This window comes from Lynx rufus, unplaced genomic scaffold, assembly GCF_022079265.1.
Source record: "Lynx rufus isolate CCGP_SWC_20201006 ecotype Redwood Valley unplaced genomic scaffold, mLynRuf1.p SCAF_31, whole genome shotgun sequence".
Taxonomy (NCBI): domain Eukaryota; kingdom Metazoa; phylum Chordata; class Mammalia; order Carnivora; family Felidae; genus Lynx; species Lynx rufus.
The window spans coordinates 4936211-4950070 of NW_025814847.1; the positions used below are offsets into that span (position 1 = coordinate 4936211).

General features: G+C 63.0%; 1 protein-coding gene across 2 annotated transcripts in view; it reads left to right on the forward strand.

Annotated features, from left to right (window-relative positions):
* KCNN3 (potassium calcium-activated channel subfamily N member 3) overlaps positions 1–9971 on the forward strand; it is a 113340-nt gene extending 103369 nt beyond the window's left edge. For both annotated transcript variants that reach the window (XM_047093012.1, XM_047093011.1), the window contains 3 exons: positions 4214–4341; positions 5953–6022; positions 9477–9971. In XM_047093012.1, coding sequence (XP_046948968.1) covers positions 4214–4341; positions 5953–6022; positions 9477–9767 — 489 coding nt within the window. In that variant the 3' untranslated portion in view covers positions 9768–9971. The remainder of the gene's footprint in view (positions 1–4213; positions 4342–5952; positions 6023–9476) is intronic.
* Positions 9972–13860: the final 3889 nt, after the last annotated feature.

Here is a 13860-nt window from a genome sequence, read left to right on the forward strand (position 1 = left end):
GAATACTAACCCTCCCCGGAAAGGGCCTGTGGATTACCCGCAGCTCGCAGGCCCTTAACTAGGGCTGCAGGCCATAACCCGTGGGCTTCTCAGAGCAGTCAGTTACCGGCCACTTGGCACGGCGGTTAGGGCCCAGGCCTGCGGGAGAGAAAGCCGCGTGCCTGCACCCAGGCCGAGCTCCACGCTGAAGTCCCTGTGGAATTAAGCACCATCCATCACCCTGGCACTCGGAGCAAGGAGCTTCGGACTAACTTGGAACCACAGGACCACCCGCCCCCCGCTCCTGCCAGCCGAGGGGCCGAGCCGGGCCGCCTTCCCAGCACTGAGGCTGGCCCCTGGGTGCGGACCGTGAAGCCTGGCAAGGACTCGGGGCAGGACTGGGCGGGTGGACAGAGGAAAGGAAGCCGGCGGGGAGGCTGTGGGGGTGAGGGCGAGGGAGGGGGGGGTTGGCAGGTGGGGAGGGCGAGACCCTCTCCTCCAGTGCTAACAGAGGCCTTCGACAAGTGCCTGAAGACGGGGCGACCCGTGATGTCCTCTGTTCATCTAAATTCAACCTGGGCAGCTCCTCGGACGCGTCTGCCAGGCCTGCCCTGTTTCCTCTCCCGTCCCCTCTCCCGTCCCCTCTCCAGCCTCAGGTGGACCACCCTCCCCACCGGGGACCATTCCGGCAGCTAATGGCGATTCCTTCCCTGGGGGGTCACTGGGGGCTCCCCGAAGCTGCTGGAGGCACGGGGGCCAGGAAAGGTGCCTGTCCGAGGCTGTCCCCTTGTCCTCCTGCAGCTGACAACCCTCTGAGGGGCTGAGCGGCAGGCAGCCCGGGCATTGGTGGGGGGTGGGGGGTGCGGGGAGCAAGCCCCTGGCCCGGGTGATGCAGCCAAGAGCTCAGGGAACAGACAAGTGTGTTTGGTGACGTTTCCTTGGGTTGGGGGTGGAGGTGGGGGCGGGTGGGGGAGCTCACATTCAGTGGGTGGACCGTGGGTGGGCAGAGGCAGGGCCACTGTGCGTTGAAGGGCCCGGTGGCCCGGTGGCTCCCCCTGTCCTGGACACAGACCCGCAGCACTGCCGTCACCCTCTGAACGCTGCCCCGTGCTGCCTCTCACCCTCACTACCTGACAGGACAAGCCGCGCGCTGTCTCGGCACGATCGTGTGCCCCTCGAGGGCAGGACCCCGGTGTCCTCGCCGCCAGGACAGGCGCTCATCGCATGTTGTGTGAAGGCCACTCGGCAGCACGGCCAAAGAGCACACGGTAACTCCAGGCACCGGCGAGGCTTTCCTGAGGGTGAAGGAAACCGTGTAAACACGAGGTGCTTAGCACAGAGCCTGGCACACAGTGAGCTGGGTAAACGTCAGCTGTGCTACTCTCTGCGAGACCTTGGTCGGATGGCTTCCTGGCCCAGGGCCCGGCGGCCTCAGAGCCGCCCCTGAAGCTCGTAGGTCACCGAGTCCGTCCTCCGGGGTAGACCGCGCGTGGCCTCCCAGCCAGCGCGTGTGTTCGTCCGTTTGGAGCCAGCCTGCCGCGTGCGGGCAGGCCTCCGCTACCCAGCCCTGGGCCCCTGATGGCGGCCGGCCTTGCCCAGTCCTCCTCGGGTCCCTGACCCTTCCCGCCCCCACCCCCAGCCCCAGGCGACCTCCCGGCCCTGGCGGCCCTGCCCGCCAGGAGAGCTCGGAGGGTCCCCGGTCCCCCCTTCCCAGCAGCGCGGCGGACCCCAGGAGGGGCACACGACCTCGACCGCTCACACCCCGGTGGTGTCGGCAGAGCTCAACCGGGTGACCAAGGGGGGGCCCTGGTCGAGTAGCATTGACCGTGAGCCTGGGAGGGCGCGGTGCGGCTAAGAGCCCGTTTCTTCTTTCGCAGATATCGAGGCGCTTAGCTTTGTGCCAGGCTTTTTGCTGGCAGTTAATTTCAGAGCCGGCACCAAGGCTCGCGTTTCGCGTCACCTTCCCGAGTGCACCGGGGGCTCCTGCTCACACGACGTGGCCGCGTGCTCGGCTGCCCGGGCGGTGCTGTGCTTGTCCAGCCGAGACCTGGGCCGAAGTGAGGCGCGGGCCTGACCCCCTGCTCTGTTATGTGGCTTAAGCGAGGGCCCCGAGGGGTAGAAAAAATACAATAAAGGTGCGAAGGCTTTTCCAATCCCGTGATCCTGGAACACGGGAACTAGGGTTGTTTGTGTGGAGACGAAGTCTGCTCAGGTCTTTTCCTCAGACCACGTGGAACCTCACGTCCTCCTCGGGCCTGGCTGTGCCGCCAGCCGGCCGTGTGACTCCAGCCCTCGCGCCCTGTGTCCCACGCCGCGTCCTGGGGTCTGGGCGAGGTGACGGTCACTACCACCTGTGCGTGTACAGTCTGGCGACACTGGAATCCGGGATGACTCAGTTTACCAGCCATGACTCCGTGGTGTTGGGCTGTGTCTCTTCCTTCGTCTGTCGCACGGGGGTCGCACTAGTCCCCGCCCGATGACTTGGTGCGCGAGGCGCTCGGACCTGGGCCCGACACCCCGTCCACACCACCATAGCCGCCTCCTTGGGGCCTCACGACAGCCTCAGCGTAAAGACTGATGGTTCCCACCTGCGAGGTGATTAAGCATCTTCTCCTAAACGCCCCGTAACTTCGGGAACGAGGATGAGCCCGCAGCCTTTCCGGTCTCACCCGTCCGCTCCACTTCAACGCCGACGCACGTGTCGAAGGCCCGCGGCGGTGTTCCGGGGCTCGGCCGGCCCCCACGGGGGACAGGGTGCAGCCTGGCTCGGCCGATCGTCCTAAACGCAGGGAGAGGGTTTTTCTCCTGTTTGGCCGTGGGGCCTCCCTCGGAGGCTAAGCGCCCCGGCAAACCGGAGAGTGCACGTGTCTGATGGGCCTCCCCCTGCGCAAGTCGCAGGGGTGCACCCTCTGCCTTGTCCAGGGGGCTCCTGCCCCCCCCACCCTGCCGCTCACCTGGGCGCCCGCCGGTGTGAGCTCCTGCTCACCAACACCTGCTTCCTCTCGGGGAAGGAAGGTGCCAGAAGCAGGCAATTAAGCCACTTACAACCATTTTCCCAGTGGATTTTTACCGAACAAAAAAGCAGTGTTTATGTCACTTAGACATTTCTGAGAAGACTTAGCTGCTCTTATAAAAACATCCCTTCGGCACCAATGAAAAATACGCTCCAGCCTCGGTCATAAATTTTCCCAACAGATGCACACAGAAGCTCTCAGCCTGCAGAACAGTGCCTCCTGGGCCCTCGCACACGCCTCGGCGTTTTGACAGCATCCCGTCCGGGACGGCCGTCCGAAGAAGCGGGCCGGGCGCTCCGCTTCCCCTAAAGCCCCTCTGGCCGGGGGCTCGATTTGCACCGGGCCGGCTCCCGCGGCCCCCGGAAACGGGGGCGGCTCCTCAAGACTCCGCTTGGCTCGCGCTCCGTGAGAGAGTGTCCCCTGCTCTCGCCACTAATTGCCGCAGACGTCTGTGTTTGGATTAAAGCTTCGTCCCCTGCCATCTGGATGTCACTGACGCGTCCCAGCTCGGTCGGGAGCCGGGCAGATCCGCGCTTTCCACGTCGACAGCTGACGGCGTGGAGCGCCGAGCGCCGCGAAGGAGCCAGCCTGGGCCGAGACGCAGGGCGGGCCTCACACCGAAATATCTTCGCCGATTTTCAGACGCCGCCTTGAGATCGTTTCAGCCTCACGCCGGCTACGCTTACGAGCAGAACCGCGGTCTAAATGCTTTTGGCCGTTTGGGAAAGAACACGGCGGGCTGCCGGGCCCCTGGTTCCGTTTGTGGGAAAGACGTTGCCTCTCCTCCAAGGGCCTTTCAGAATCGGCCGCTGTTGAGAAACCCGCTTGCTCTCGGGATCCCAGAGAGGTGCCGGGTGCCCCAGACGGAGGTCCCAGGTAGAGCCGGGAGCGGTGGCCCGCGTGGGCCCCCGGGACCGCCCGGCCCGGCCCGGGGGGGGTGGGGTGCTGCAGCCTGACTAAATGTAGCACCAGGAACAGCGGTCGAGAGGCGGCCTGAAGTAATTGAGAGACAAGAAACGCCCTCGACCGCAGGCTCGTCCGCTGTGTCCGAGGCAGGAGTGACAGGAGGTGAACCGGAACCCTCTCCGTCAGGGTGCACGGATCGCCGAAGGCGAGGGGTCTTTGCAGAACCGGGTCCCCAGAGGTGGCCCAAGTAGCAAACAGACGACGTGAACCGCGGAAGACTAACCCGACCGCCTGCTTTGTCGGTTTTTCCTCAGATCAAGAACGCCGCGGCCAACGTCCTTCGGGAAACGTGGCTGATCTACAAGCACACGAAGCTGCTGAAGAAGATCGACCACGCCAAGGTCCGGAAGCACCAGAGGAAGTTCCTGCAAGCTATCCACCAGTGAGTATGTGCCGGGGCCGGGACCCCCGACCCGGAAGCACGGGGCACACCCGCGCCGTCCCCGCTCGGCAAGCCCGGGGGGCGCCTGTCACGCCCGCAGCCCCCGAGCACCAGGCGGGGCGCTGCGGAAGGGGAAGGAGTCGGAGGCTCCACGGACGCGCGCCTCACGCGGACACGCGCTCACGCACACTCGCACACTCACTCGCGCACACACACCTGCACCTCCGCGGACCCGCACACTCACGCACTCTCACACACATCACACACACTCGCACACACTCTCACACACACTCGCACACTCTCGCACACACACACTTGCACCTCCGCGGACCCGCACGTCACGCGGACACACACACACACACTCACACACACACCTGCACCTCCGCGGACCCGCACATCACGCGGACACACACACACACACACACATCACACTTGAACACACTCACACACACACACACACACACACCCCTGCACCTCCACGGACCCGCACATCACATGCTCACACACACTCACTCTCACACACACAGTCACACGCACACACCTGCACCTCCACAGACCCGCACATCACACGCTCACACACACTCTCACACACACACACACACTCACACCTGCACCTCCACGGACCCGCACATCACATGGACACACACACATGCTCTCACACACATCACACTAGCACACACACACCTGCACCTCCATGGACCCCCACATCACACGGACACACACACTCTCACACTCACACACACACACACCTGCACCTCTGCAGACCCGCACATCACACGGACACACACACTCTCACACACACACACACCTGCACCTCCGCATACCCCCCCATCACGCGGACACACACACTCACACACACTCACTCTCACACACATCACACACACTCGCACACACACACACCTGCACCTCCGCGGACCCGCACATCACGCGGACACACACATTCACACACACTCTCTCACACACACTCGCACACTCACACCTGCACCTCCGCGGACCCGCACATCACACGCTCACACACACTCACTCTCACACACACACACACTCACACCTGCACCTCCACAGACCCGCACATCACACGGACACACACACATGCTCTCACACACATCACACTCGCACACACACACCTGCACCTCCATGGACCCCCACATCACACGGACACACACACTTACTCTCACACTCACACACACCTGCACCTCCGCGGACCCGCACATCACGCGGACACACACACTCACACACACACACAGTCACACGCACACACCTGCACCTCCGCGGATGCCCACAGAGAGGTACTTTAAACACAGTGGAGGAGCAGGGGTGAAGCCTTTCGCTCTCACTGGAGGCTGGGGGGGGTGGGGGGTGGGGGCGGGCGGGGGCAGAGATGACCTGAGAGTGGCCAGGGGGCGGAAGCCACCGAGGGCCAGCATGCACGGAGACCAGACCTTGCTTTCTCGGGGACCTGAGCAGCCGCGACTCTGGTCAGTTGTCACCTGTGCTCGAGGTCCCCACGCCGGGTCCAGAACGAGGGGGACGGGCGTGGACGTGGGGTCCGCACCGGGAGCTCGGTGCCGCGCGCACTTGGAGAGCACGGCTGTCGGTGACTCTTTCCCGCAGACTGAGGAGCGTCAAGATGGAGCAGAGGAAGCTTAGCGACCAGGCCAACACCCTGGTGGACCTCTCCAAGGTGAGTGGCGGGACGTGGCGGGACGTGGGGACGCCCTCTCCGAGGTGACTGGCGGGACGTGGGGACGCCGCCAGAGTTCCCGGGTGTGGCCGTGAGGACCCGGCCAGGAGCCGGCCGCTCGGTGCTCGGGGACCGCAGATGACGTCGCGTGTCTGTCAGCTGCATGGCAAGGGCCCAGGGCGACGCGCACCGACGGGGACGCCCGAGACTTCGGTGGCCACGCGCCAGGTCACACGGCTATGACTGGGAATTCGTTTTCCTGCCTCCTCGAATCCCCCCAGACCAGCCTTTCTGGCCCCAGACGGGGGGCGGGGGGGTCTCTCTACTTCTCAAGAGGCGGACCACTCACGACCAGCCTGAAGCTGCCGGGGACCCGCCCAGCGCCACGCGGGAAGGGCCCGACAGCGTCACCCAAGAGGTCCTCCCGCGAGCAGCAAGGTCTCCGGCCCCACCCGTCGCCTGGCGGGACACAGTGTGGCGGATGTCCGACTGGGAACAGCAGACCGACCGACCTTCACGCCCGCGCCGGTTGAACGCCGCCCGCCGCGTCTCTGGGAGCCGGGCCCAGGGAGGGGCAGGCCCGGGGAGGGAAGCCCCTCGGGGAGCTAAACCGTCAGTGACGGAACGAGTTACCTGGAAGGACGGGTGTGCGGGGAGGGGCTGAGGGAGGCCTCGGCAGGGCTGCGTGGGGCAGGGGTGAGGCCGGGAGAGAGGGGCTCTGGCTCCCCCCCTTCCCCCCCCAGGAGACCCACCCAAGGCCCCGGCGGCCGCAGCCAGTCACCGGAGCCGGGGGCTCCGTAGCGCCGCGTCCTCTCAGCTGGCCGCCTTCCCACCCCTGCCCTCTGGTCCCCTCGAGATGAGGAAAAGGGGCACGTGGCCTCGGGACGTGGTGGGCTGGCGGCTGGAGGACCTGCGTCTTTGTTCGTTGGCTTCACTTTCTTCAGTCAACGCGTGCAGATAATCCCTAACGTCTGAGGCTCAAGCGATCAGATGAGATGCTCTCTGTGCGGATGCTTCGTGAAGCGTCGGCAGGGTTTGCAGAAGGCCATTCTCATTCTGACGCAGAGGGGAGGCCGAGACTCAAAGGAGGCTCATCGGGCCCTGCAGGCAAATAAAGGTGCCAGAAACAGCGTGCATCTCCAGGAGGTTCTGGATTGTTCATTGGTGACGTCCCGTCTCCTCTGGGGGCTCCCAGGCTGGGCTGCCTTCGTCCCGCCTCTGCACCGGCTCCTCCGGGGACCCTCAGCGTCCCCTTCCCCATCTCCTTTCCGGCCCTCAGACTTGGCCACCTGCCATTACTCTGCTTTTCCCCATCACCTTGGTCCCCGCCCCCGTGGCCCAGGCACCAGGGTCTCTGCGTCTTGCTGGCCTAACTTGGAGTTTCAGACGAATGAGACCAGGATGTTACTGGCAGATGACCAAGGGCCACATCGCCTGGGGGCAACCGCCAACCTGGCCCTCGGCCACGGCCACCATGGGGACTGGGAGCCACAGGGGCCGAGGGCTCTTGGGGCTCTCACTTCCGAGCCTGGTGTCACTTGTTCGGTTTTGTTTTGTTTTTTTAATTTTTTAAGTTTATTATTTTGAGAGAGAGTGTGTGTGGGGGGGGGGAGCAGGGGAGGGGCAGAGGGAGGGAGGGGCAGAGAGAGAATCCCAAGCAGACTCCTCACTGTCAGCGCAGAGCCCAACGTGGGGCTCCAACTCCCAAAACTGAGATCATGACCTGAGCCGAGATCAAGAGTGAAACACTTAACCGACAGAGCCATCCAGACGCCCCTGTCACTTGTTAATTTACTAAGAAATGTCGCTGTCGCATAGAGGAGTGTGTGACAGGCCCACTCAGGAAGCCACATTATGATCAGAAAGTGGCCTGATGAGGGAGATGTCCGGACCTCGGGGCATGACCGTGGGGCATGACCGTGGCTCAGGCTGGGGCCCACGTGGTTCGGGTGCAACGATGGGCTGGACTGGAGGGGGTAGGCGGGCCGGGTGGAACTTTGTGCTGGGGCGGCAGCACCCAGGTCTGTGGTCGGACAGCTGGAGGGCGCGGCGGGGCCCCTGGGGGACACGGGGTCTCTGGCACACGCCTGAGGCAGGAGGGAAAGGGTGGCCCGGCCTGAGCCCGGTTTGTTAGCTCTGTTCCGACCGTCTTACGACTTTCCTCTGAGGAGCAAGCTTATTTGATGGCTCTTGAGTGTCACTTGATTTTCAGCTCCCTGGGGGCTCCCCTCTTTGCCCCCTGTTCCCACGGCCTCCTTCGGGGTTCGTTCACAGGCAGCCCCGGGCTGGGGCCCTCGCGGTCTTCTTCCCTTGCTTCCAGACACTCTGGTCTCGGTGGTAAACGCTGAGGAAACTCCTAGGTACACGGGGATAATCTGTGCTGTGAACTGCGTCCCACCACGTGCACCGGACATCCACCCCCCACCCCCCACCCCGTCCACAACTGTTCGTAGAGCTTCTCCCACGTGCCAGGGGCTGTTTTAGGCCCTTGAGACACATCGGGGAGCCCACCAGGGAAGGGTCCCTGCCCTGAAGGAGCCCCCCTCCCAGTGGGTGACACAGTGGGTGACGCAGACAAGGACAGACACTCAGGAGTAAGAAGTGGGCTAGCGCCACAGAAGGTGGTACGAAAGGGGACGGGAGCAGGTGGGCAGGACCTGGAGCGGGCGTGGGGCGGGGCTGCGCCGTGAAGTGGGGGCGGGACCCAGGGCAGGTCGAGGGGCTCCGGGAGACGCCAGTGAGGCGGGAGGCTTCCTGGGGGGCCCGATCGCGAGTAAAGGAGACAGGACAGGTCGGAGGCAGACTTTGAACCGTGGCAGATGGACAAAGGCCTCAGCCGGCCCTTGGGGGGGGGGCCCGGACAAGGCGGCACTCCTCCCCACTGCCCGGGCAGGGGAGGGGCTGCGACCCCATGAGGAGCTCCGCGTGGCCGCTGGCCACCCAGGGAGGGGTTAGGTCCCTCACCCGACACCCACCACTCTGCTGGCCGCGGTGCTGGGAGCAGCCGGGGCCCCGTGCAGTTATTATTAACTCCTGCTCGATAAGGAGCCCACCGTTCAGAGGGTCCCAGGGCCTGCCGCCGGGCTGCAGACGCGTGCTTGGACCGTGGCCCCGCCCGCTGCCCTGTCTTTGACCGTCAGGCTCCCGCAGCCTCTGAGCGGAGCGGTCGGGTCAGCGAGGGCCCGAAGACGGTCCGGAGACTCCCCGCTCTGAGAAACAGTAGCTCTTTCCCCATTAAACGCATTTCCTAACGGGCCGTCGCCGTTCCCACGCGGCGCGTCGGTGCTCGGCGCGCCCGCACCTCCGGGTCTCCGGAAGGTAAGCACTTGTCCGTGGTCGGCCGGACCGGACGCGCTGGTGCGGGCGATGCCCCCGCGCGACCTGGGAGCGTCGGTTCTGCCGCAGCCCCCGGGCCGACCCACCCGTGCCGACCCGTGCCCGTCTCTCTGTCCAGATGCAGAACGTCATGTACGACCTGATCACGGAGCTCAACGACCGCAGCGAAGACCTGGAGAAGCAGATCGCCAGCCTGGAGTCCAAGCTGGAGCACCTGGCGGCCGGCTTCAGCTCCCTGCCGCTCCTCATCGCCGACGCGCTCCGCCAGCAGCAGCAGCTCCTGTCTGCCCTCGCCGAGGCCCGGGTTGGCGCGGCGGGCACCCCGCACACGCCCCCGCCCTCCGACAGCCCCCTCGGGGTCAGCTCCGCCTCCTTCCCGACCCCGTACACGAGCTCCAGCAGCTGCTAAATGAACGCCCGCTCCGGAAGCGGAACCCATAGGTCTTAAGATGCAAATCGACTCTGTCCTGGTCACTGCGCCATCAAGGAACAATCAGAGCAGGGAGCGCCAAGAAGAGAGACCCGCTAATGAAGTAGCTCCCGTTCGTTCGGCGTGCTTGGTTGGATACGCCTGGAAACCAGAAATCTAATCTCTGTTTAGGTGCCTCCACTTGGGAGCGGGAAGACGGGGGGGGGGGGGGGGGGGGGGGGGGGACAGGAAGCGGTGGCGCAGAACAGAAATCCACGCGCGATCTCCGGTGTCGCGCGGGAGCGGGGGTGGGGGGGCAGACAGGTGCACGGAAGGGGCCAACGGGGAAGGAGCCCAGATGAGGGTCCCCCGGGGGCGGTGTCAGGCTTGGGCGTGGGCTCCTCACCGGGTTCCTGGGCACACCCCTCTCCTTGCCTCTGGACGACACTGGCCAGAACAGGCGCTGTCTCCTCTCATGCCGGAGTCATAAAACCCAATTTAGACCAAAAAAAAAAAAAAAAAGTAAAAAGCCAGATTTTCCATCCAGTATTAATACCCATATAAACCTGTGTGTTTGCACATGCGTGCACGCACACACCCCACATTCAACCCGGGTCTTTTCTCGTTTGAACTTGACCCACTAGAAAGGGACCCGGTACCTTACTGTGCACACAGTAGGCGCTCTGTAATGCACGTGGAGTTGGCTTGAGTCTGAATGTGGGTGCTTCCAGCTCAGGGGGTTTGCTAGTGTCGGGCATATTCTGAGCTTCCCTAAAGACGCAGGCTAGAGAGGGCACCTCACCCTGGGGGCGCACCCCGCTTGCTCGGCTAGAGATGAGCGCCCAGCCAGACTTGTGGCTGGAGGGACGAGCAGTCTTCTAAAAACAACAGCCCCACAGAGTTTCCTCCGTATATCTGAGCCAGCCGTGTTCCCATGGAGCACGTGAGGGGAGGGCACGGGGGTCCCTGCGCGTGGGCGCACGCACGCGCCAGCAGGTGCGGCCCAGTGACACCTGAGTGAGGACCAGCACGTCCGGGGCTTTGCTCGGCTGCGTCCACGCGGCTGCAGGGCTCCAGCCCCAGGTGTCAGGAGCGCAAAGGGGCCCAAGTCCCTACCTGGGGGCCACCGAGCTGGAAGAAGTGGAGGGGGGGCCCGTGGTCCCTTCTACCTGGCCTGAGACCGCCTCAGAGCGAAAGATTCGGAGAATAACGGGACCCTCGGGGAGCCCTGTGGGCCGGGACAGATGACGCGGGCCTGTCAGCAGCCTGTTCTGCGCCACGGTGATCTTGGTGCGAAAACTACTCGAATGTGTCTGAAACTCCAAGAAACTTGAGAAGCGTGAAGACCCAGTGTCGTGACGGGCGCTGGGAGGCGAGGCGCGTGGACGCGGTCCCTTACTACTCTGTGTCTGGCCACCACCCGTGTGCTGTGACGCAGCCGTCCCGTGCCCCGTCACCGCTCCCGTCGTGAGGTCCTCGGCTTGGGCTGCGGGGCGGCGAACGACACGGTTCGCGGTATCCCGTCTGTTCAGGGAAGGGTGTCATTTGCAAACGGTCGGCCTCCCTTTGCGCAGGACATTGTCACGTCTCTGACGTCCTGACATCAACTGGGCCAGGCCTTCTAGGGACAAGGGAGTCACTAGATGGCAGGAGGCGGGTGACCCTGGAACCGGGCAAGATCGGGCGTCTTGCTAACCTTCCCCTTTTCTCTCTTTCTGTTGCTGCCGTTTTCCCTAAACGGGCTTGTTCTCCGCGCGGTAACCGGAGAACACGTCCGTTGGGTGTTTTGCGTATCACACCTGCCGCCCCTGCTGTTGGCTCTTTATTTTGCTACTTGTTCTTTCAACTGTCAATCATCCGACAGATCACCCTCCTTTTTCGTGTCCCAAGAATGGTGCTCCTGTTCTCAGTGGCAGTGCAGCCGAGCATATAAACAGATGTGGAGGCAGATGAAATACCATGCGGTTTCTTTACGGCGTTAATTCCACTCACAAGGTGGAGACCGGTCCGCCACGCTGCGCGCTCCAGCCCCGGTCGCTGACCGACGGTCCCCGCCCGTTACCTCCCGCTCGCCCTTTCCATTCCGCTGTGACCCATGACGTGTGTGCGCACGTCCACGCTCACAGGGGGTTAGTCTTAATCTCAAATAAATGGCACGCAAGATTCCACTGCCAACCCCTGCACAGACCGCCGTTGAGCCATCGAGGTCTGCGGGTAATTCTTCAACCCCTCACTAACGCGGTGCACCGAAATGAACGCCAAAGACCGAGCTGGCGACACTGGTAAAGAGGGGCTGGAGTCCTCTCCGGAAGCGGAGGCCACCGGCCCCCCGGAAACACAGGGGCGTCTGCGGCAGGACTTGAGCTCACGGCAGTGCAGTAGCTGTGTGGAGTTTTCTTCCTCGGCACCGTGCCCAGTCTTCAAAAACGATCCAGTCTTTGCCAATCTTGTGACCGTAAACGGGAGGGCACATCCCTGACGGAGCCCCCCAGCTTCATGTGGGGAAGTTATCCGCTCTCCTGCGAGTGCAATCGACCTTGATGACCTCAGTATTGATCATCCAAAGTGTAGTTTCCCCCCACCCCCGTTTCCTCCCCGTAGCCTGCCTTGTGGCCAATCCCGCTGTGCCTCAGCGTCACAGACAGATGGGACCAGGTAGCGGGTGATCGCCGTGCCTTCTCGTTCCCTCGTTCCGAGTCTGGTGGCAGTGGAGATTTAATTGTCTGCTGGAGAATCGGCTGTGTGAACTAACGTAAAACTCTCACTCACAATGACCTCACTCTAATGCTGAACTGAGTTCTGCCCACTCGCGGAAGGCCGACCCAATGGCAGAGCCCTCCTATACCTTTTCTGATAACTCAGTGCCAGATAAAATTCCTACGAGTCCCTAAAATGTCCAGACACTTGAATTAAAACTCCAGAGCCACCCCCCCATCACTTAAGCCATATTGTAGCCTCATGTGCTGTAAAGTCAGGGATGGACTGTGATACTCTAAGACCGCTGGTCTCTGTGGAATTTCGCGACGTGGCGTCAGTTGGCAAATTCTACCAGACTCGGGGCTCGCTCCTCCTTAGACTGAAGTCCCAATAAAAATCTGCCCCTTTTGGATCGAAGGCCACGACATCAGTAAATTGTCATAAAGCGTCTGAACTGCTCTTCCCATCCTCACGACGTGCAACGTCATGACGTGGTATCTCTAAAAATGCTTAACGACACTCGAGAGAACGAGGGGGGTGAGGCCCTGGGTCGTGGCTACCTTCCAGCCTCAGCGGGTGCCGGGCGCGTAGCGGCGACTTCATAAATTAGGCACAGAGGACGCCCTCGCCAGCCAGTCTCGAGTGAGCCAGGACAGCTGGCCGCTTAAAGGCCAAGAAGGAACAGCGTTGAAGAAATAATGATTCTGATACATTTGAGGAATCCCCCCCTCAGAGTTCCAGTGATTTCCATGTGGGTGAAGGAGAGGAACAGGAAGAAAGCTAGAGATACAGAATCGGAGTAATTAAGTTCCAATGCTGGACCCATGCCTTCGGCCAATTAATGTCACCACCTCACACCTCGGTTTCTCTGTGCTTAAAGGGAAGCCGATAGGTAGCTCCCCTAAGTACAAAGTGCTCCGTAGATTTTACGACAGAGTCGCGCTGGCCTTCAGCAGCAGCCACACCGGGTCCCGTCGAGCCCACGCTTGGGAGTTGTGTGTGAATGTGCGCGAGAGTCACCAGAAAGCAATGAGGACACCTCACCTGGGAAGGGAAATTAGCGGGAGGGACCCGGGACTGGCACACGGGCCCCGGCTCCTCCCCCACCCAGGACCAGTGTTTCACCCCAGACCACAGGCGTCGCAGCCGAGATTCCGGGAAGTCCTTGCACCACCAGTAAGTTACTGCTTTAAATCCCGGCGCGCGTCCCCACTCACGGGCAGTCATCCCGCTTCCCCAACAGTGGCTCCGAAGCGGAGTCAGGCTGGCCGGTGGCCATGATGCCGCCCCAGGAACTCGACGACGCTGCCCCCGCACCTCACGCGGCCGTCCGGTGGCCTCCAGCGTGGCGGCCGGCGCAGTGATGCCCTAGACATCGTCCCTTCCTTCTCTGCTG